This window comes from Odocoileus virginianus, unplaced genomic scaffold (assembly GCF_023699985.2).
Source record: "Odocoileus virginianus isolate 20LAN1187 ecotype Illinois unplaced genomic scaffold, Ovbor_1.2 Unplaced_Contig_11, whole genome shotgun sequence".
Taxonomy (NCBI): domain Eukaryota; kingdom Metazoa; phylum Chordata; class Mammalia; order Artiodactyla; family Cervidae; genus Odocoileus; species Odocoileus virginianus.
In genome coordinates this window covers 2,223,856-2,248,339 of record NW_027224328.1, presented here as the reverse complement: position 1 = coordinate 2,248,339, position 24,484 = coordinate 2,223,856, and the positions used below count along the sequence as shown (strand labels likewise).

At 33.9% G+C, this 24,484-nt stretch overlaps 2 protein-coding genes across 3 annotated transcripts; both read left to right on the top strand.

Moving 5' to 3' along the window:
* The first annotated feature begins 915 nt into the window (after nucleotides 1–915).
* Nucleotides 916–6,000, top strand: LOC110149165 (NKG2-A/NKG2-B type II integral membrane protein-like). Its single transcript, XM_020911542.2, has 6 exons — nucleotides 916–1,235; nucleotides 1,625–1,723; nucleotides 2,212–2,265; nucleotides 3,084–3,235; nucleotides 4,972–5,072; nucleotides 5,394–6,000. The coding sequence occupies exons 1-6, from the start codon at nucleotides 1,049–1,051 to the stop codon at nucleotides 5,509–5,511; spliced, it is 711 nt and encodes a 236-aa protein (XP_020767201.2). The 5' UTR covers nucleotides 916–1,048; the 3' UTR covers nucleotides 5,512–6,000.
* A 6,492-nt stretch (nucleotides 6,001–12,492) lies between these two features.
* On the top strand, nucleotides 12,493–21,246 carry LOC110149166 (NKG2-A/NKG2-B type II integral membrane protein-like). Of its 2 annotated transcripts, XM_070464007.1 has the most exons (8): nucleotides 12,493–13,393; nucleotides 15,761–16,012; nucleotides 16,509–16,607; nucleotides 17,076–17,129; nucleotides 17,653–17,804; nucleotides 19,532–19,632; nucleotides 20,140–20,257; nucleotides 20,894–21,246. In XM_070464007.1, the coding sequence occupies exons 2-7, from the start codon at nucleotides 15,961–15,963 to the stop codon at nucleotides 20,252–20,254; spliced, it is 573 nt and encodes a 190-aa protein (XP_070320108.1). In that variant the 5' UTR covers nucleotides 12,493–13,393; nucleotides 15,761–15,960; the 3' UTR covers nucleotides 20,255–20,257; nucleotides 20,894–21,246. The 2 variants fall into 2 exon arrangements, with proteins under 2 accessions (XP_070320108.1, XP_070320107.1); XM_070464006.1 differs by lacking the exon at nucleotides 12,493–13,393 and having other exon boundaries at nucleotides 15,156–16,012.
* Nucleotides 21,247–24,484: the final 3,238 nt, after the last annotated feature.

The window sequence follows — 24,484 nt, the reverse complement described above, 5'->3', positions numbered from 1 at the left end:
TATAGGTACTAGATTGAGTGCTCAGTGTAACATGCATTATATATTACATATTATTTCCATGTTAGATTAATAATATAGGTTACTAGACACTAAATAACTTTTAAAGAACACACTTCTTTAAGTTTCAAATCCATAATTAATTTCCAGATCTTTCTGACTAATGCATCCATTGACTGAATTATTAAGCTATGTTTTCTGGATTTTATAAGCAATTATCATCACTTATACAAATAAAATGACCATTACTAACTTTGACATCTATAAGATCTTTCTGGAAGTTTGAACCAACAGTGTTCTTCCATGAATGAACTATATTTGTTCATCATTTTGTGAATTCAGACCTTAGCCACTAAATTATCAATTACATTTGTAAAGTAAATATTTTTTAGTCTTTTTCTATTGCTTTTTTTTTAATATTGTTTAGGTTATGTTTAGTTTATCACATAATATTTTTCAGCATATGAAGTAGTACCTCAAATTTTAAAGTTTTCTCAGAATTCCTCAACCATTCAAAATAATGAGCATTTGGTACCCTTTTTAATAAATAAATATAAGTCACCATATACTGTAATTTAGTGCAGGAAATGCCAACTTTATCCTCATCTTTAAAGTACTTAGTCTATAACCAGTATTGGATTTCCAAATAATCAAAATTATAGTTGAATCTCTCTGTTGTAATACACAACATTTTCATTTTAATACAAGCCCTGTAATGCTGTTAAAATATTTCTGTGGAATCTGACTTAACTTCATGAGGCTATTATTAGTCATGAACTTCATTATTCCCTAATTTATTGCTTTTCATTGTTTAAACAATAATATATTGTCGAATATAAAATATCTTTTTTTTTAAAAAAGTGTTCTATCATGAAATCCTTGTTTGAAGTTCCAAGGAATTTAGAACCAGGCTTTAAATTTGTTCAGCTGCAAAGTGAACACTAAGCTCTTTGCCCCGCCCGTATTATTGCAGTAGGATTCTTGCCTCATATACACCACTCATTCCTCAGTTCACTTAGAACACAGTCTTTGACATCACTCAGCTTCAGAGATGAATAACCAAGGAGTAATTTATACAGAACCGAAGGGAGTCAAGAACTCAGAGAGACAGCGAATAAAACCTAAGGGCTCTAAAGGTCTCATTTCAATAGCTCAGCAGGAATTAACATATGCAGAATTAAATCTTCAAAATGCTTCTCAGAATCTTCAAGGGAATGAGGAGAACTACCACTCCAAAGGTAAAACATTACCAGTCACTAGGTGAAATTGTTCTAGGATATGAGGTTGGGGTGCAAAGATGTGGAGAAAGAGTAGGGAATAAGCTCACATATTTTTCATCTGAAGAAGAGAGCTTAAAATTGGGTATGGTATCTAATGTGAAATCAGAGAACTACTTTCATTCTGGCATTGCTGAAATTTGTAGTCTTTAATCAACAACTAATGCAGCATTATATTTGCTGAAAATGAAATGGTATATTCTGAGAGAAAGCCTAGAGTGGTAGAAATTGTTTGGGGTCCAAGCTGATGTACATAACTCTCTGTTTACTTGGGTTCTAGTGTATGTCTACTCTCTAAACAATTGCCCCCCATCACTCCCTTCTCAGTAGTTCCATTTCCCTCCCTACAGGTTCACCATCACCTCCAGAGAAGCTCATTGCTGGGATCCTCGGAATTGTCTGCCTGGTTCTGATGTCCACTGTGGTAACAATGATTGTTGTTACTCCCTGTAAGTACATTTTTTAAAAACTGTAAGGCAACTTTTCACTTTAATGATGGCCAGTCCTCTAAACATTTCATAATATTATAGAATGTGCCTATCATTAAAATATATGCATTTAGACTAAATGTGGAATGGTAATTCTGAATCTGTCAAAAATATACAACACAGAATATAGAGGGTACATATTTGTATATTCTGATTTCATAACTCAAAAACATTTATTAGTAGATTGAAAGAACTTTCTGATAAACACAAATGAATTCTTAATATTAGTTAAAATAAATACTGTAAGGGGTGGTAGCATCTGTTCCTTTTGGTTTTTGAAATATGTTTTTCCACCAACTCTTTATTGCTTAATTAATTTTTCTTGGTAAAATCAGTTTTATTTTAGATTACTCTAATCCTAAACAATAAACCAAATTTTAAACTCAGAAACTAAAATCATTATGATTTATTTAGAGCAATATTAACTTTTATAATAATTAATTTTGTAGCTACTCTAATACAGGAACAGAATAACTCCTCTCGGATAACAAGGCTCCAGAAAGGTACATAATGATTTTAAAGCTCTGGCATATATACAGTTGGTATTTTGTCTCTATCTTAGGCTAACAAAAATAAGAATAGATTATGGGGTAGAACATAAATTACAAAATAGAGCAACAAATATTTATAAGTAATGATTATAGGAGAATGCTTCTGCCTATACAACGATATGATCAATATGAACAATACAACAATTGTTGAAAATTGGTTCTACTTTCCTTCTGTTATAATATGATGAGACAAATAAGTTTATTATTCTAAAACAGAGGTTTCATTTCTTGATTATCAGGATGTGTAAAAAGTGGGTATTTCTGTGTTTGCTTTATATGGAGACATAAATTGGGTTATGAGAGACTAACCCTTTCTGTGAATGTATGCATTGGTTTAATATGTACCAGCCTTGAGGATGCATAGATACTTTGTATAAACATGTATATACATATATATGTCTATATCTATGTATATATGTCGGAGAAGGCAATGGCAACCCACTCCAGCATTCTTGCCTAGAAAATCCCATGGACGGAGGAGCCTGGTAGGCTGCAGTCCATGGGGTCACTAGGAGTCAGACATGACTGAGCGACTTCACTTTCACTTTTCACTTTCATGCATTGGAGAAGGAAATGGCAACCCACTCCAGTATTCTTGCCTGGAGAATCCCAGGAACAGGGGAGCCTGGTGGGCTGCCATCCATGGGGTCGCACAGAGTCGGACACAACTGAAGCGACTTAGCAGCAGCAGCAGCATGCATATATGTAAATTGACTTTTATTTTCTAAAATTCAATATTTTTTGGCTAGTAATTCACAATCTTTCTTCAGAATGCCATTGTGGTCGTTGTCCAAAAGACTGGTTTACATATTCCAACAACTGCTATTATATTACTTTTGAAGAAAAAACATGGAATGGGAGTTTGACAGCCTGTGCTTCTAGGAACTCTACTCTGCTTTATTTAGATAATGAAGAGGAAATGGTAAGCTATCAAATGTTTCCAACACTTTGCTAAAGGCTTGATTCAGTCAATATTATATTTGTTAGAATTCACTTGTGTTTTTGTATGTATTTGTAGTTTGTTTAACACAGGTCTGTTATTTTATTAAATAGTGGAGTACAACTTAATGATATTTTATTAATATTTTATCCTATGAATGCATGCTTGATTATTTCCATTCTTGCTTTTCACTGAAAATCACACTTCTCCAATTGCTATTTTATTCTAAGATAAACTGTGTTATTTAATTTTAATATATATCAAGGAAAGTATACACATCATACATTTTCATATAGATCACAAAATAAATAGAACCATGTAATTACACATTAGATTGTGGATTAGAAGTTTCAACTTTCCAGCGCCCCATCCTCTGTAACTTCTCATCACCTGTGTTTCCTCCTTTTTACCCACTTTTGTGATGTTTGATGTTATAGAACCTCTTTGCGTGTTTGGCTCCTCATGTCCATAGACTCTGCCAGTATGCATTCTTCTTTCAGTCTCCACACACTCCCATGTACTAGTTTTGCAATTCATCCATATTCTTTCATTTACATGGTGCTTGTTACTGACTATTGCTCATTTTGTAAATATAGCATTTAAAATCCACTCTATTCAACGTCTTTGAGTGGAGATGGAGTCTTATGCCTTCAGGGAAAAGAGGCTTTCCGGGTTCAGCACTTTTAGACATGAGATCCTCTTTGCTGGCCCCACGTCCATCTTGGCCTCCCAACTCTAGTTCTCTTTGTGGCGGCAGGAGAAGAACCTCCTCTAACTGCTCCTTGTTAGCAGGTGTCCTGACGGACACTTTGTGAGGCTGGCATGGTATTGCCGACAGGATTCCCCTCAACACACAGGAAGAACGGAATGCCTTATCTGTGCCCCCTCCTACAGCTTGGCTGGGTGAGTCATTTAAAAGGTCTAGGTCATTTTCTTCTTTTGGGGAAGATATAAGATGCCCCTAATTGTTGTTCCCTAACCTCACTTTGTTCTCCCATCCTGGAGAAGTGATGAGAGATTACAGAAGTCAAGCTGCTGTTAAGTCTCCAACCACATCACCCTTCTCTTTCCACCTTTCAGAGTTCTCCGTTCTTGTGTCTTTCATCAGTTCCTGTGTTTACAGTTGTACTTAGCAGGAAGGAGCAGAGAGAAATGAGTCTCTGACACTTTATCTTATCTGCTGGATTCTAGCAATACAGAAAAAAGATTGATTTTGGGTTTATCTAGGCAAAGAATGGTGTGGGTACCAGAAAATCAATCTTTGTTTTTTGTGTCATTTATTTTCTCAATTTCAATCCCTTAATATCCTTCTAAAGCTGAAACTCTGAGAAACATAGTAGCAAAATCCAGTGATATAATCACAGTATCTGGAAAAACAAATGTTACAGAATCGGAAAACATTTAAAACCTTGCTATGTTCAATTTGACAACATGGGTAGCAATTAAACTGCATGAATCAGACTTTTCCTTATTAACATAAGAAAAGCAATGAAACTGATAAACATAAATGTTTGAGTTTATTTTTAATCATAAGTACAGACATTGGTTAATGTTTGACAAATATTAAAACATTCACCTTTGTATTTTTAGAGTTAGATTAGATTCTAACACTCTCATCTTGTTCAGAAAACTCAGGATCCTATGAAAGAGCACACTGTTTGCATTTTAAGAATTAATAAATTCTTTCATAGCGATTAAATGAAAATACTTTTGTGTAGAAATTTCTGAAGTCCCTATCAGTTATGTCATGGATTCCAGTCTTTCGTGAAGGCCATGGTCATCCGTGGATGTGGCAAAATGGCTCAACTTGCAAACTACAGTAAGTTTTTAAAAACAATACTATATAGAGAAGAACATATTAAAAATATATATTTTAAGAATATTATTAAAACATTTGTTTTGGTTGAATTACACAATGATGAAGGATGCTGTTGAAAGTTAATAAAATGTTGATAGAAATATTAAAAAATGGGATACTCAGTATTCCATTTTCCTAATAACAAACTCTTCCTGAAATTATGTTAAAAACACCATTATCCACTTTCAAAATATCTTTTTATTACTTTTATACAGAAATGTTATAACTTCATGAGCTGCCTTCATATACCATAACAGAATTATGCAATGCTTTCCATTACAGGATATTAGACATATCACCTGAGAAAAGAAACTGTGCAGTGCTATCCTCAGAGGGCATAAAGTCAGATGGCTGTGAATTCCCAAATATGTATACTTGCAAGCACAAGCTTGAGAATTAAAAAGTAAGTTTGGCTGCTGTTGGGAAATGCCATCTCTTAAGAAATGGAAAAATAGTATGATTGCATAAACTTCAAAATGCATTATATTCTTTTTTCTAATAATGTCAGTTTTTTTAAAAAAAAAAACTGTTGAAATTTAATATGCACAGCAGAAAGTACAGATATCATTCCATCGGTGTCTGACTTTTTTTGCTCAATAATATATTTATGGCAATCAAACTTTCTAAAGGATTGCATGGTGTATAGGACTGTTTACATGAAATATCAAAAATAAGAAAAGAGAGACCAGAAGCAGATTAGTGATGACCAAGAGCTGTGGGGAGGTGGGGATAGAAAATGACTGCTAACTGAACTGTGATGAATATCTAGGTTTTGATAGTGGTGATAGTTGCAAATTGCAAATGTATATAAAATAACTGCTTATACACTTTAAATGGATGAATTTTATGCTATGTAAATCACACCTCAATAAAGCTGTTTTAACAAACTGCTTGGGACTGCATTTAATCTTTAAAGTAAATTGTAAAGAGAGTCATCTTTGCAGTATTAACTCTTCCAATCAGTACCATTCTTTATCCTTCCAATAATTTAGGTTTTTTCTTAATTTCTTTGTATTTTATTTATTTAATTATTTTTGGCCACTCCAGGTGGCATATGGGATCTTAGTTTCCCAGCCAGGAATCCGACCTGCACCCCCCACGCTGGGGAGTACAGAGTCCCATCCACTGAACTGCCAAGAAAATCCACTTTGCATGTTTTAAATTTTTCAATATTGAAATCTTAGAGAAATATGGTAGCCATGCTTTTGTAAATGTCATCCTTTGCTTTTTAAATTTTTAGTAATTTCTACTGCTGCAGCAGAAATAAACGAACAAAAAAAGTGGTTTACAGGCTGATCTTAAGTTCAATGACCTCTCTGATTTTATGTATTAATTCTATTGTTTCAAATTTATATTCCTCTGGATTTTTAAAATAAAAACAGATATTGCAACTATAAATAATCACATTTTATTTCTTCTCTCCAGGTGCAATTGCTTTGTTTTTTTCTTGACTTATTTTTACACTGCAGGCTTTTATCTTCAATGTCGAATAGAAGGTACTGTAAAGGTCCTATATGTATCATTCCTATATTGTGGGAATATATTCCAACACTTTATCTTCAGGTATGAGGTTTAAGGATTTTTTTATCATACTTTTTTTTACTATGAAAGCAATTCCATATTATTTAATTTTTTCTTATAAATTTTGTAACCAATCAGTAGTGCTTCATTTTTCTTTTTTCTTCAATAGAATGAGAACTGCTTTTTTAAATAATGCTTATGTATGGCAAAAACCACCACAATATTTTAATTAGCCTCCAATTAAAATAAATTAATTAATTTAAAAAATAAAGTTTATAAAGTTTTTTCCTCCAAATATTCTTATTTACTTCCAATATTAACCAGTCAAGCATTCCTGAAGTGAAACCACAATGATCATTCTGTATTTTCTTTCTCTTAAAATCAGTACGTATATCATACTTAGATTAAAATATTTTCTTCATCTATTTTCACAAAGAGACAGGACTGAGTTCCTTAATATTATGTAAGCTGCAAGTTTTGTTCTCAAGGATCTTTTGGGAAACATTCCTTTTTTTTTTATCTCACCTGGAGACTTTGTGAAAGACCTGGTATAATTTTAAGTGTTATTACTCAGTACTGTTACCATTAGAGTTTCTAGAACAGTTTTTGTAGGAAGTTTATACAATGAACACCATATCTTTAACACATGTTAAGTTTATTCAGGATCCGAGTTGTACTGCATTTGGTAAATTGCATTTTTTTGGCATTCTCTATTTTATATAGATGGTAGAATATATTCATAGTATGGTTTTCTTATCCTATTTAACATCTGTAAAAACAATAATGGTGTTGTCATATTTATTATAGATGTAAAAGATTTATGTCTTCTCATTTTTTCTTTAAATGTCTTTTATCAATTATACTGCCTTTCAAGTGAAAATGACACTGACCATTTTATTCCTTTCTAATGTACTTGCTTTCTTTGTCGTGATTTTGCATCATTTATTTTCCTTTGATTTCTTTATTTGGACTATACTTAAATTTAATTTCACCCAGATTGCTTTTTAACTTTTAGTTTCTAGTGGCACCTCCTCAAATTTATTCTTTCTTACTTTTTTGTTTGTGATGTGTGCATTTAAGGCAATCAATATTTCACAAGGCAGATTTTACTATTGCATTTTCCTTTTAAATCATATAAAAATTGAGAATTTTGTGGATATTTCTTTGGTTCATATGTTATTTGTAAATGTGTAACTGAACTTAAAACTAGATAAAGGTTTTCACATTTTTGGTTATTACCTTCTAGCTTAAGTTGTAAAGAATTTCTATGAATCTGGAAGCAATTTATATCTTTATTATATGTGGCTGGTGTGAATGAGGAGGAAATATTAAATTTTTATTTTTTTATAATTAATTAAAAATTAAATTTGAATACTCACATTTCAAGTGTCCATCTGCCAAACTTGACTTAAAGCTGTTATAGTGACACTACAGTTATACATATTTCATATCAATGTAATCAGGATTATGAATATATAGTGAATTTTTGGAAAATTTTAGTGTAATTAAAAATGTGAGTATTCTATATGACTATATAAGTGTGTGTGTGCACAAATGTGTTGGTTAATTGTCTAGTTTAGATGTGTCTGTAGCCTAACTGGTATATCTGCTTGCCAGATGAGCAGTGAGAGGTAATTGTTTAAATCTCTATTTATGATTATTTAACCTACATACTTTTCTCAAATCCTTGTTGAACTTGTACTATTAAGTACATGTGTTTTTTTTTTTTTTGTAATTGCTAATGGTTTGGATCCTCAGTATATTGTTATGAAACATGCTTCATCTTTTCTAACAAGGTTCTTCCCTTGTATTGTGACAGTACGTTAACTTTATTAGTTTCATCATCTTGTGTTGCATCACATCATTTTTCTTCTTTTTAAAATTCCTCTTTATTTTTTCATTAAAAAATTCTAACTAGGATAACAGTTATTAAAATATCTCTTCTATATATATAGCTGTATTAAACAAAATGTTTTAAATTATGAACATTCTTAGAAGAGGAAGGCTATTTCATATATATTTAACCTAATTTAAAAATTATTGTAAACTTTATATATATTCTTTGTATGTAAGTATATATAATTAATTTTAAGTATAATATATTGTTTCTTTGAATTCTACTTTATCTTTATTTTTCAAAATAAATATTTTTACACTCATCTATAAGAATTTATTCATTTAATATGCCTTAGTTTAATTAGTGCCTTACATTTTGCAGCTTGCATTCTTTACTCAATAAAGTCCAAGTTAGTGCTTTTACTCACTTCTCAAACAATGAAAGGATATATTTATTCTCTACTTTTATTTACTGCTCATGCTGTATTGGCGCCCTTGAATTCTAATACAAATGTATATTTACAATTTGAAAGTTTGTCATTAATATTTTACTTCTCAATATCTATTTGGATATAATCACAGAAGTTCTTTTCTTCAAATCTTCTTTTCTTGTAAAATTTTACCTAAATTAAGAGTTTCTTCTTTAGAAGACCCTAAATATTTCCTTTATTTAGAGTCAGTTGGTAATTTCCCTCCATTTAAAAAACTTCCTTGAAAATGAATTGATCTTGTCATTATGTTCAAAGGACATTTTCACTTGTTATTGACTTCCAATTTATCTCTCTTTTAGGTCACTAAGTATGGCCATTAATAAACATAGTTACAAATCGATATATTCATATCATAAAAAGCAAATTCAAGCTACTTTCAGTGTTTTGAGTAAATTTATCTTTGCCGTGTGTTGTCTGAACATAGATTTTATTAAAGTTAAATGCCAGAGAAAGTGAAAATGAAAATGTACTCACTCAGTTGTATCCAACTCCTTGCAACCCCATTAACTGTAGCCTGTCAAACTCCTCTGTCCACAGAATTCTCTGGGCAAGATTACTGGAGTGGGTAGTCATTCCCTTCTCTAGGGGATCTTCCCAACCCAAGGGTCGAACCCATGTCTCCTGCATGGAGGGCAGTTTCTTCAAATTAAACTCATATTTTGACATATAACAAAGAACCTGACAAGTATAGCATTATTTAATTGAAAACAGCAAAGTGTATGACAACAGTAGATACAACTACTTCAAATTTTTAAAAGTAAACATTAGTATATTTTACATTGTGTGACATCTCTAATGAATGTTTCAATTGTTATAATTCTAGGATGTGAGTAATAGAGAAAGTTATCAGTTTATGAGAATAAAATATAATGGATAGATACAACCATACAGCTAGCCATTAGTCACTGTTTTATAAGACTCAAGTATTAGTCTTCATTACAAGGACATAACTGAGCTTACATTACATTTTTCTAGATTTCGGAAAGCTAAAAATAGTGTTTCCCTGAATTCAGTGTTCTAGAAGTGATGCTGAAAGTGAATATCCTTAGGAATGGTAGAAAAACATTTATCCTTTTCTTGATACAAGTGACAATTGATGAAAAAAAATGCATTTGAGGCAAATTTGATAGTTTATTTAATGTCTTATGTTTTTGGATGTTCATGTATGTTTTGCTAAAAGGTCAACATTTTCTGTCTTCCCCATTTTCTGTGAAGTAAAAATTTAAAAGCTTATTTTTCCCCCTATGGAAATTTGGGCTTTTGTTATTTACAGCAAATATTCTTATTAAAAATATAGACAACAAGTTATGATTTGAGGGTCATCAATGAATGATATAGTGAGTATTCAATATTTCAATCTCTGCCATGGTGATATAGCTTGATATTGTTTGATGTTTTACCCTTCCCAAAGACATTTATTTTATCAGAGGAAACCTAAATACCTTATTTAGGAATAATATAATTAGATGCAGCTATTTTAAGAACTAAGGCAGAAAAATAAAAAAAGTAACTTTAGGCATTCATCTCTTTGTAACAGTTATTTTAATGTAGACAAGGTAGTAATTCTTCTGAATTAGTGACAAATGGTATGGAGTAGCCTTCATAGTCAACAAAAGAGTCCAAAATGCAGTACTTGGGTGCAATCTCAAAAACGACAGAATGATCTCTGTTCATTTCCAAGGCAAACCATTCAATATCACAGTAATCCAAGTCTATGCCCCAACCAGTAATGCTGAAGAAGCTGAAGTTGAATGGTTCTATGAAGACCTACAAGACCTTCTAGAACTAACACCCCAAAAAGATGTCCTTTTCATTATAGGGGACTGGAATGCAAAAGTAGGAAGTCAAGAGATACCTGGATTAACAGGCAAGTTTGGCCTTGAAGTACAAAATGAAACATGGCAAAAGCTAACAGAGTTTTGTCAAGAGAACACACTGGTCATAACAAACACCCTCTTCCAACAACACAAGAGATGACTCTACACAGGGACATCACCAGATGCTCAACACCGAAATCAGATTGATTATAATTTTTGCAGCCAAAGATGGAGAAGCTCTATACAGTCAGCAAAAACCATCATACAGAGGAAGTGGAAAATAGATCGAAGGCATTAAATCTGATAGCCACAGTGCTCGAAGAACTATGGACAGAGGTTTATGACATGGTACCGGAGGCAGTGATCAAGAACATCCCCAAGAATAAAATGCAAAATGGTTGTCTGAGGAGGCTTTACAAATAGGTGAGAAAAGAAGAGAAGCTAAAGGCAAAAGAGAAAAAGATATACCCATTTGAAAAAAGAGTTTCAAAGAATAGCAAGGAGGGATAAGAAAGCCTTTCTCAGCAATCAATGTAAAGAAATAGAGGAAAACAACAGAATGGGAAACACTAGAGTTCTCTTCAAGAAAAGTAGAGATACCAAGGGAACATTTCATGCAAAAATGGGCACAATAAATGACAGAAATGATATGGACTTAACAGAAGCAGAAGATATTAAGAAGAGGTGGCAGAATACACAAAACAACTACACAAAAAAGATCTTCATGACCCAGATAACCACGATGGTTGATCACTCACCTAGAGCCAGACATCCTGGAATGTCAAGTCAAGTGGGCCTTAGGAAGCATCATTATGAACAAAGTTAGTGGAGGTGATGGAATTCCAGTTGAGCTATTTCAAATCCTAAAAGATGATGCTTTGAAAGTGCTGCATTCAAAAGGCCAACAATTTAGAAAACTCAGCAGTGGCCACAGGACTGGAAAAGTTCAGGTTTCATTCTAATTCCAAAGAAGGCAATGCCAAGGAATGTTCAAACTACTGCACAGTTGCACTCATCTCACATGCTAGCAAAGTAATGCTCAAAATTCTCCAAGCCAGGCTTCAACAGTATGTGAACCATGAACTTCCAGATGTTCAAGCTGGATTTAGAAAAGGCAGAGGAACCAGAGACCAAATTGCCAACATCTGCTGGATCATCAAAAAGCAAGAGAGTTCCAGAAAAATGTCTACTTCTGCTTTATTGACTATGCCAAAGCCTTTGACTGTGTGGATCACAACAAACTCTGGAAACAAACAGAGCAAGAGATGGTTGGATGGCATCATTGACTCAATGGGCATGAGTTTGAGCAAAGGTTGATAGTGAAGAACAGGGAAGTCTGGAATGCTACGATTCATGGTGGGGGTGGGGGGCGGTGAATTATCGAACTTAGCGACTGAAAAACAACAATCCTTAAATAACTACTGTTAACGGATTATGATTGTTTTCATTATAACCGAAAAGACATAATGCTAATATAAGGAAAGGAAATATGTAATGCCATGTAGTAAATCTTCTGAATTAGTGATATGTTGTATGTGCTGGAGAATACTCTTGAGAATCCCTTGGACTGCAAGGAGATCCAACCAGTCCATCCTAAAGATCAGTCCTGGGTGTTCATTGGAAGGACTGATGCTGAAGCTGAAACTCCAATACTTTCTCTGGCCACCTGATGTGAAGAGTTGACTCATTGGAAAAGACCCTGATGCTGGGAGGGATTGGGGGCAGGAGGAGAAGGGGACGACAGAGGATGAGATGGCTGGATGGCATCACCAACTCGATGGACATGTGTTTGAGTAAACTCCAGGAGTTTGTAATGGACAGGGAGGCCTGGCTTGCTGCGATTCATGGGGTCGCAAAGAGTCCGACATGACAGAGCGACTGAACTGAACTGTATGTGCTAAGTCGGTTTAGTCATGTCTGACTCTTTGCGACACTATGGACTGTGGCCACCAGGTTCCTCTCTCCATAGGGATTCTCAGGCATGAATAGTGAAGTGGATTGCTGTGACCTGCTCCAGGGGATCTTCCCAGAGATTGAAACCACATCTCTTTTTTCTCCTGCATTGGCAGGAGGGTTCTTTACCACTAACTATAACTGGGAAGCCCTAGTGACAAATACTGTTAATAGAATTATGAATATTCCACAACAGGAATGAAAACATCAGAGTATAAGGAAATGAAAAATGTAATGCCAAGATTTAGCAACTTTATATAAAAGTAGAACTTAAAACATTGAAGGCACCCTTAGCAAAACCTAAGTTTGTAGTATGTGTGATTGAGATAAAAACAATTTAATAGTATTGTAGTCATCTTCTCCCCAGTATCTTTTAGAAAATAAAAAAATTCTCAGAGGCACTTGCCAAAGGACTAACTATGAAACACACTACATACCCAAAGTCTCCTATATTCTGGAGTTGCGTCATGAGATAAACTGTCTTCAAAATACTCAAGTGTAAGAATTTCCTGTTTAAACTTTGTGACATGTTGATGAGAAATCTACCTTTTCCACTATTGCTTCACTGTGGGCCTTCACAGGGCAGTCTGTGAAGACCGCAAATACTGTTTACTACAGTAACTTGGTCACCCACAAGAGGAGGTAGGACTCTGGCCTACAGAAGGTATGTGTCTCCATGAAAAGATGCTCAACATCACTCATTATCAGAGAAATGCAAATCAAAACCACAATGAGGTACCATTACACGCCAGTCAGGATGGCTGCTATCCAAAAGTCTACAAGCAATAAATGCTGGAGAGGGTGTGGAGCAAAGGGAACCCTCCTACACTGTTGGTGGGAATGCAAACTAGTACAGCCGCTATGGAAAACAGTGTGGAGATTTCTTAAAAAACTGGAAATAGAACTGCCATATGACCCAGCAATACCACTTCTAGGCATACACACCAAGGAAACCAGATCTGAAAGAGACACATGCACCCCAATGTTCATCGCAGCACTGTTTATAATTGCCAGGACATGGAAGCAACCTAGATGCCCATCAGCAGACGAATGGATGAGGAAGCTGTGGTACATATACACCATGGAATATTACTCAGCCATTAAAAAGAATTCATTTGAATCAGTTCTAATGAGATGGGTGAAACTGGAGCCCATTATTCAGAGTGAAGTAAGCCAGAAAGATAAAGACCATTACAGTATACTAACACATATATATGGACTTTAGAAAGATGGTAACGATAACCCTATATGCAAAACAGAAAAAGAGACTCAGATGTATGGAACAGACTTGTGGACTCTATGGGAGAACGCGGGGGTGGGATGTTTCAAGAGAACAGCATCGAAACATGTATATCTAGGGTGAAACAGATCACCAGCCCAGGTTGGATGCATGAGACAAGTGCTCAGGCCTGGTGCACTGGGAAGACCCAGAGGGATGGGGTGGAGAGGGAGGTGGGAGGGGGGACCGGGATGGGGAATACATGTAAATCCATGGCTAATTCAATGTATGACAAAAATGACTGCAATGCTGTAAAGTAATTAGCCTCCAACTAATAAAAATAAATGGGAAAAAAAAAAAAAAAAAAGAAGGTATGTGTCTCTCTCCTTCCTAATTCCTCATCTCATTTGGTAGGAGATTACCCACGTCTAGATATGATTCAATTTAGGGACAATTGATATGTAGCCAAATCAAGGATATATTGGTAGCTTTATTTGAATAATTCTGAGAATTATGTAAGCATAAATATGAAATACTATGGAGGATTTTGTAAAATATTCAAATTCTTGCCTGGTTATTATTCAAGTGCATATACACATGTGTAAATGAGTTTCTAAATCAATGCAATTTAAAGTGAAATCTCATAAGCAACATGACAAGGAACAGTTACTGCTGTATTTTGTCATCAATAGAGATATATTTATATATCATTAAGCATTTCACTCAGCTTTTAAGAATAGATTCTTAAAGGGGATTCATGAAATTGTAAAGGGCCAGTGTAATTCTTCATAGATCTAGATAGAGTAAAAGCAGTTGAGTTTTAAGAAAAATAAGACTGATGCATCTTCAGTAAAATCCTAATTTAAATCCAATTATAAACAACCAAATGCTTTTTAAAACCTTGAGCAAAATAATTGAATAAAAAAGATAAATGACACAGATACAGAGATTCTGTCTAAGAAATTATGTTACATTTTTCTGACTGATATGAATGGCATTATGGCAATTATATTAAAATAATAAAATGCAAAATTTAATATGACTTTTATATGATCTATATAACACATATTTTATTATTTATTATAGTATGTATATTTGTTATTTATTATTTATTATAATAATATTTATTATTTATTATTATTATCTTTTAAATATTATTTTCTTTTTATTGTTTACTAAGCTTTGGATAGTTTAATATGTCATGTAACATTTTTGACTTGCAAAATATTTCTCTAAATTTCTAAATTCTCTAAATTTCTAATGATTTCAAACTTGCAGTCAATCAAAAAAATGAAAAAAAATATTTGATAGCACTTCATTTTCTTTTAATAAATGATACCACTGATTAAAGTAGTTTAGTGCAGGAAATATTACATATGCCAATACTATTATTCTTTCTTCTTTAGAAGGCTCAATCCTTAACCATTAATAGGTTTTAAAGTTATAATAAAAATTGGTATATTGGTGCATCTGTTTTTTCCAGTATGGCATTTTAATTTAAGCACGGTTACTGAAACAGTTTTAAAATATTTCTTTGCAAATTAACTGTAAATTGATAAGGATATTATTCTGTACGAGCTTTGTTTTTCACAAATTTACTAATTTCATTGTTCCAATGATGAATAGCATTATTTCAAACTTAGAATATTATTTTTAAAACTTAGTCTATCATGAAATACTAATACTAACACTCTGTGAAAATGAGACCAAACATGTACCTTGCTTAACTGCAAAATGAGTGCTGTCACTCATCTCACACACCACCCACTCCAGGCTTCTTGTGATTTTATACACCATTTATTAACTACCTAGGTCCAGTTTTCACAGAGCGCCATCCTTGACATTACACAGCTGCAGAGATGAACAATCAAAAGAAAAACTGCTGCTGCTGCTACTAAGTCGCTTCAGTCATGTCGGACTCTGTGTGACCCCATAGACGGCAGCCCACCAGGCCCCCGTCCCTGGGATTCTCCAGGCAAGAACACTGGAATGGGGTGCCATTGCCTTCTCCAATGAAAAGCTACCCAGAACTGGCTAAGGAAGCCAGGAAACAGCAAATGAGAGGTAAGAACAGATAAAGTTCCATTTTAGTCACTGAACAGGAGAAAACCTACATGGAAATAAAATTTCAAAATGCTTCTCACTATCCTCAATGGAATGACAGGAGCTACCAGTGCAAGTGTGAGAATTTAATAGCTCACACACTTTTTATTTATGAGGATCAGAGTTTGAGTTTGAAATACAGTACTCTATTGGTGGCTTCCTGATAAGGAATCCACCTGCCAATGCAGGAGACGCGGGTTGGATCCCTGGCAAATCCCATGGACAGAGGAGCCTATCTATTCCAGCACTGTTTTAATTAGTAGTCTTTGATCTACAACTTGTAAGGTGTTATCTTTGCTGAAAATGTATATATTCTGAGAGGAGGATTACAATGTTTCATATGGATTCAGGGTCCAAGTTGATGTCTATGAATTCTCAGGGATGTGGGATCTTTTGTTCTTCTAAAACAACTGTCTCCATCTCTCCTTTCTCAGTGTTTCCTTTTCTCTCCCTGCAGATTTACCATCACCTAGAGAGAAGTTTGTTGCTGTGATCCTGGGAATCATCTGTTTTGTCTTGATGTATACTGTAGTTAGAATGATAACTTCTATTCCATGTAAGTGTATTTTTGAAATTGTGATTGAACTTTTCACTTTAATGGTCATCAGTGCCTCTCAAAAATCATATGATGAAATAAAACTCTTATTTTAATATGTGCCTTCAGCCTAAAAGTGGAATAGCTATTCTCAAGTTGTCCAGAATATAAATAACACAATGATTCTAGGGAATACTATATATATATATATATATATATATATATATATATATATATATATATATATATATATGTATCTTGAGATTGCTTAAACCAAATACTGTAAGAGGTGGTGGCATCTGTTCCTTTTGGTTTTTGAATTTTTTTTCCCCATCAAATCTTCATTGCTTAATTGCTTTTTCTTGGTAAAGTCAGTTTTAGTTTAGATTATTTTAATCTTAAACAATTAACCAAATTTTAGACTCAGAAACTAAAATCATTATGATTTATTTAGAGCAATATTAACTTTTATAATAATTAATTTTGTAGCTACTCTAATAGAGGAACAGAGTAACTCCTCTCGGACAACAAGGCTCCAGAAAGGTACATAATGATTTTAAAGCTCTGGCATATATACAGTTGGTATTTTGTCTCTATCTTAGGCTAATGAAAATAAGAATAGATTATAAGGTAGAACATAAATTGTAAAATGCAGCAACATATATTTATAAGTAATGATTATAGGAGAATGCTTCTGTCTGTGCCACAATATGATCACCATATGCATTGTTGAAAATTGGTTCTAATTTCCTTCTGCTATAATACGATAAAAAACAAATAAGTTTGGTATTCTAAAACAGAGGTTTCATTTCTTGGTCCTCAGGATGTGTAAAAAGTGGGTATTTCTGTGTGTTTGCTTTATACGGAGAAATAAATTGGCTTATGAGAGACTGACCCTTTCTGTGAATGTGTTGGTTTGTTTAATATGTACCAGCCTTGAGGGTGCATAGATATGTTGTATAAACATGTATATGCATAGATATGCTTATATCTATGCATACATATAGTTTCTTTTATTGTACAAAATTCAATTATTTTTGGCTAGTAATCCACAATCTTTCTTCAGAATGCCATTGTGGTCGTTGTCCAAAAGACTGGTTTACATATTCCAACAACTGCTATTATATTACTTTTGAAGAAAAAACATGGAATGGGAGTTTGACAGCCTGTGCTTCTAGGAACTCTACTCTGCTTTATTTAGATAATGAAGAGGAACTGGTAAGATATCAAATGTTTCCAATACTTTGTTAAAGGCTTGATTCAGTCAATATTATACTTGTTAGAATTCACTTGTGTTTTTGTTTGTATTTGCAGTTTGTTTAAGGCCTATTATTTCATAAACAATGTAATACAAATTTGTAATATTTTATTTATATTTTTATTCTACTAATGCACACTTAATTATTTCCATTTACTTTTCACTGAAAACCATGCTTCTCCAAGTGCTATTATATTCTAAGTTAAACTGTGCTATTTAATTTTACCATTTATCAAGGAGAGTATACATATCACAAATTTTCATATAGATCACAAAATAAGTAGAACCGTGTAATTGCACATCAGACCATGGATTAGAAGCTTTCACTTTCCAGCAGCCTATTCTCTGTAATTTCTCATCATCCTGTGTCCTCCTTATTTACCCACTGTCATGACTTTTGATGTTATAGAATCTCTTTGCATGTTTTGCTTTTCATGTACATAGACTCAAACTATATGCATTCTTGTTCAGTCTCTGCACCCTCCATGTACTAGTTTTGTAATTCATCCATATTCTTGCATTTATGTAGAATTTGTTAATTTCCCTTGCTCATTATGTAAATAAAACATTTAAAGTCCACTCTATCCGATGTCTCTCATTGGAGATGGAGTCTTATGCCCTCAAGGAAAAGAGGCTTCCTAGGTTCAGAACTTGTAGTAACGGGATCCTCTTTGCTGGTCCCACGTCCATCTTGGCCTCCCAACTCTAGTTCTCTTTGTGGCAGCAGGAGAAGAACCTCCTCTAACTGCTCCTTGTTAGCAGGTGTCCTGACGGACACTTTGTGAGGCTCGCATGGTATTGCCGACAGGATTCCCCTCAACACACAGGAAGAATGGAATGCCTTATCTGTGCCCCCTCCTACAGCTTGGCTGGGTGAGTCATTTAGAAGGTCTAGGTCATTTTCTTCTTTTGGGGAAGATATAAGATGCCCCTAATTGTTGTTCCCTAACCTCACCTTGTTCTCCCATCCTGGAGAAGTGATGAGAGATTACAGAAGTCAAGCTGCTGTTAAGTCTCCAGCCACATCACCCTTCTCTTTCCACCTTTCAGAGTTCTCCGTTCTTGTGTCTTTCATCAGTTCCTGTGTTTACAGTTGTACTTAGCAGGAAGGAGCAGAGAGAAATGAGTCTCTGACACTTTATCTTATCTGCTGGATTCTAGCAATACAGAAAAAAGATTGATTTTGGGTTTATCTAGGCAAAGAATGGTGTGGGTCCCAGAAAATCAATCTTTGTCTTTTGTGTCATTTATTTTCTCAATTTCAATCCCTTAATTTCCTTCTAAAGCTGAAACTCTGAGAAACATAGTAGCAAAATCCAGTGATATAATCACAGTATCTGGAAAAATGAATGTCACAGAATCTGAAAACATTTAAAACCTTGCTATGTTCAATTTGACAACATGGGTAGCAATTAAACTGCATGAATCAGACTTTTCCTTATTAACATAAGAAAAGCAATGAAACTGATAAACATAAACGTTTGAGTTTATTTTTAATCATAAATACAGACATTGGTTAATGTTTGACAAATATTAAAACATTCACCTTTATACTTTTAGAGTTAGATTAGATTCTAACACTCTCATCTTGTGCAGAAAACTCAGGATCCTCTGAAAGTACACACTATTTACATTTTAAGAACTAATAAAATCTTTTATAATGATTGAACAAAAATATTTTGTGTAGAAATTTCTGAAGTCCCTATCAGTTATGTCATGGATTCCAGTCTTTCGTGAAGGCCATGGTCATCCGTGGATGTGGCAAAATGGCTCAACTTGCAAACTACAGTAAGTTTTTAAAAACAATACTATATAGAGGAAGTGAAGTTGCTCAGTCGTGTTTGACTCTTTGTGACCCCATGGACTGTAGCCTACCAGGCTCCTCCATCTGTGGGATTCTCCAGGTAAGAATACTGGAGTGGATTGCCTTTTCCTTCTCCACGAGATCTTCCCAATCCAGGAATCGAACCCTTGTCTCCCGCATTGCAGGCAGACACTATACCATCTGAGCCAGAGGACAATATTAAAAATAAATATTTTAAGAATATTATTAAAACATTTGGTTGAATTACACAATGATGAAGGAAGATGTTGAAGGTTAATAAAATGTTGATAGAAATATAAAAAAATGGGCTACTCAGTAGCCCATTTTGCTAATAACAAACTCTTATTTCAATTATATTAAAACACCATTACCTACTTTCAAAATATCTATTACAGTTATACAGAAATGCTATAACTTCATGAGCTGTCCTTGTATGTCATAACAGAATTATGCAATGCTTTCCATTACAGGATATTAGATATATCACCTGAGAAAAGAAACTGTGCAGTGCTATCTTCGGAGATAAGGTCAGATGACTGTGAATCCCCAAATACGTATACTTGCAAGCACAAGCTTGAGAATTAAAAAGTAAGTTTGGCTGCTGTTAGGTAACTTCATCTCTATGAAATGGAAATAATAGTATGATTGCATAAGCTTCAAAATGCATTATATTCTTTTTTCTAAAAGTGGGAGTTTTTTCAAAAATTATTGAAATTTAATATGCACACAGAAAGTACAGATATCATTCCTTTGGTGTCTGGCTTTTTTTGCTCAACTATATATTTACAGCAATCAAACTTTCTAAAGGATCACATGGTACATCATTTACATGAAATATCAAAAATAAGAAAAATAAGAAAAGAGAGACCAGAAGCAAATTAGTGATCCCCAGCAGTGGGGAGGTGGGGATAGGACATTATTGCTAACTGAACAGTGATGAATACTTTCTAGATTTTGATAGTGGTGATCATTGCAAATTAAAAATGTATCTAAAATCACTGTTTATACACTTTAAATGGATGGATTTTAGGCTGTGTAAGTTACACCTCAATAAAGCTGTTTTCTGCTTGGAATTGCATTTAATCTTTAAAATAAATTGCAAAGAGAGTCATCTTTGCAATATTGACTCTTCCAATCAGTACTATGCTTTATCTTTCCAATAATTTAGGTTTTCTCTTATTTTCTTTCTATTTTTTAAAATTTATTTATTTTTGGTCATGCCAGGTTACATGTGGAAACTTAGTTTCCCAACCAAGAATCCAACCTGCACCCCCCACACTGGGAAGCACAGTCCAAACCATTGAACTGCCAAGGAAATCCACTTATCATGTTTTTACATTTTTCAATATTGAAATCTTAGAGAAATATGGGTATTTCATAGCCATGCTTTTGTAAATGTCATCTTTGTTTTTTAAATTTTTAGTAATTTTTGCTCTGAAGCAGAAATAAATAAAACTCAGAGGTTTACAGGTGTATCTTATGTTCAATGACTTCCCTGATATTACATATTAATTTTATTGTTTCAAACATATATTCCTCTAGACTTTTAAAATAAAAAGAGCTATTGCAACTACAAATAGTCACATTTTATTTCTTCTCTCCAGGTGCAATTGTGTGTTGTTGTTGTTGGTTTTTTTTATGACTTATTTTTACATGGCAGGCTTTTACTTTCAATGTTGAATAGAATTTACAGTAAAGATCCTATATGAATCATTCCTATATTATGGGAATATATTAGAGTATTTATCTTCAAGTATGAGGTTTAAGGATATTTTTTATCACACTTTTTTCTATGAAAGCACTTCCATAGTATTCATATTTTTCTCATAGAGTTTGTAAACAGTAGTGTTACATTTTTGTTTTTTCTTACATAGAATGAGAAATATTTTTAAAAATAATGTTTCTGTATGGCAAAAACTACCACAATATTGCAAAGTAATTAACCTCCAATTAAAATAAACAAATTAATTAAAAATAATGTTTATGAACTTTTCTTTCAAATATTCCTATTTCTTTCAAATATTAACCAGTCAAGAATTCCTGAAATGAAACCACAATGATCATTCTGTATTTCCTTCTCTTAAAATCACTACACATATCATATTTTGATTAAAATATTTTCTTCATTTTCACAAAGAGACAGGACAGAGTTCCTTAACATTATGTAAGCTGACAAGTTTTGTTATCAAGGCTCTATTGGGAAGCATTCCTTTTTTCATCTTACCTGGAGACTTTGTGAAAGACCTGGTAAATTTTTAAATGTTATTATTCACTAAGGAGCCTCTTGACAAAAGTGAAAGAGAAGATTGAAAAAGTTGGCTTAAAACTCAACATTCAGAAAACTAAGATCATGGCATCTGGTCCCATCACTTCATGGCAAATAGATGGGAAACAGTGGAAACAGTGACAAATGTCATTTTTTCGGGGATCCAAAATCACTGCAGATGGTGACTGTGGCCATGAAATTCAAAGACAATTGCTCCTTGGAAGAAACGTTATGACCAACCAAATAGCACATTAAAAAGCAGAAAAATTACTTTGCCAGTGAAGGTCTCCCTAGTCAAAGCTATGGGTTTTCCAGTAGTCATGTATGGATGTGAGAGTTGGACTATAAAGAAAGTTGAGTGCCAAAGAATTGATGCTTTTGAACTGTGGTGTTGGAGAAGACTCTTGAGAGTCCCTTGGACTGCAAGGAGATTCAGCTGGTTCATCCTAGAGATCAGTCCTGGGTGTTCATTGGAAGGACTGATGCTGAAGCTGAAACTCCAATACTTTGGCCACCTCATGCGAAGAGCTGACTCTTTGGAAAAGACCCTGATGCTGGGAGGGATTGGGGGCAGGAGGAGAAGGGGACGACAGAGGATGAGATGGCTGGATGGCATCACTGACTCAATGGACATGAGTTTGAGTAGACTCCGGGTGTTTGTGATGGACAGGGAGGCATGGTGTGCTGTGATTTATGGGGTCGCAAAGAGTCGGACGCGACTGAGTGACTGAACTGAACTAAAACCACTTTTTAATTTTTAGTTTCTTGTGGCACCTCCTCAAATCTATTCTTTCTTATTTTTTGTTTGTGATGTATGCATTTAGGGCCACCAATATTTCAGAAGACAGATTTTGCTATTGCATTTTCCTTTTAAATCATATAAAAACAGAATTTTCACTGTGGATTTTTCTTGGGTTTGTATGTTATTTAGTTAACTTAAAACCAGATAAAAGTTTTCACATTTTTGCTTATTGCCTTCTAGCTTAAATTGTAGAGAATTTCTATGAATATGAAAGAAATTTATATCTCTGCTATATGTTATATACTATATAGATTATATCTGGTGTGAATGAGGAAGATATCTTAAATTTTTATTTCTTTATAACTAATAAAAATTAAATTTTAATGCTCACATTTCAAGTGTCCATTTGCCAAACTTGACTGAAGGCTATTATAGTAACACTACAGTTCTATATATTTCATATTAATATAATCAGGATTATGAAAATATAGTGAATTTTTGGGAAATTTAAGTGTAATTAAAAATATGAGTATTTCTATATGAGTATATAAGTGTGTGTGTTCCTCTATGTGTTGGTTAATTGTCTAGTTTAAAAATGTTTATAGCCTTACTGGTATATCTGCTTGCTAGATAAGCAATGAGAGGTAATTGTTTAAATCTCCAATTATGATTGTTTAACCTACATACTTTTCTCAAACCTTTGTTGAACTTTTAGTATTAAGTACATGCAGGTTTTTTTTTTTTTTGTAATTTCTAATGGTTTGGATGCTCAGTATTTAGTTATGAAACATGCTTCATCTTTTCTAACATAGTTCTTGCCTTGTATTGTGACAGTATATTAACTTTCTCAGTTTTACCATCTTGTGTTGCATGATACCATTTTTCATCTTTTTAAATTTCCTCTTTATTTGTTCATTTAAAAAAGTCTCACCAAGACAGCAATTATTAAAGTAACTTTATATATATAGCTGCATTAAACAACATGTTTTAAATTATACATGTTTTTAGAATTTAGTTCAGTTCAGTCACTCAGTCGTGTCCAACTCTGTGCAACCCCATGAACTGCAGCACGCCAGGCCTCCCTGTTCATCATTAACTCCCAGAGTCCACCCAAACCCATGTCAATTGAGTCGGTGATGCCATCCAACCATCTCATCCTCTGTCGTCCCCTTCTTCTACTGCCCTCAAACTTTCCCAGAATCAGTGTTTTTTCAAATGAGTCAGTTCTTCACATCAGGTGGCCAAAAATTATGGAGTTTCAGCTTCAACATCAGTCCTTCCAAAGAACACCCAGGATTGATCTCCTTTAGGATGGACTGGTTGGATCTCCTTGCAGTTCAAGGGACTCTCAAGAGTCTTCTCCAACACCACAGTTCAAAAGCATCAATTCTTTGGCACTCAACTTTCTTTATAGTCCAACTCTCACATCCATACATGACCACTGGAAAAACCATAACCTTGACTAGATGGAACTTTGTTGACAAAGTAATGTCTCTGCTTTTTAATATGCTGTCTAGGTTGGTCATAACTTTCCTTCCAAGGAGTAAGCGTCTTTTAATTTCATGGCTGCAGTCACCATCTGCAGTGATTTTGGAGCCCAGAAAAATAAAGTCAGCCACTGTTTCCACTGTTTCCCCATCTATTTGCCATGAAGTGATGGGACCGGATGCCATGATCTTAGTTTTCTGAATGTTGAGCTTTAAGCCAACTTTTTCACTCTCTTCTTTCACTTTCATCAAGAGACTCTTTAGTTCTTCTTCACTTTCTGCCATAAGGGTGGTGTCATCTGCATATCTGAGGTTATTGA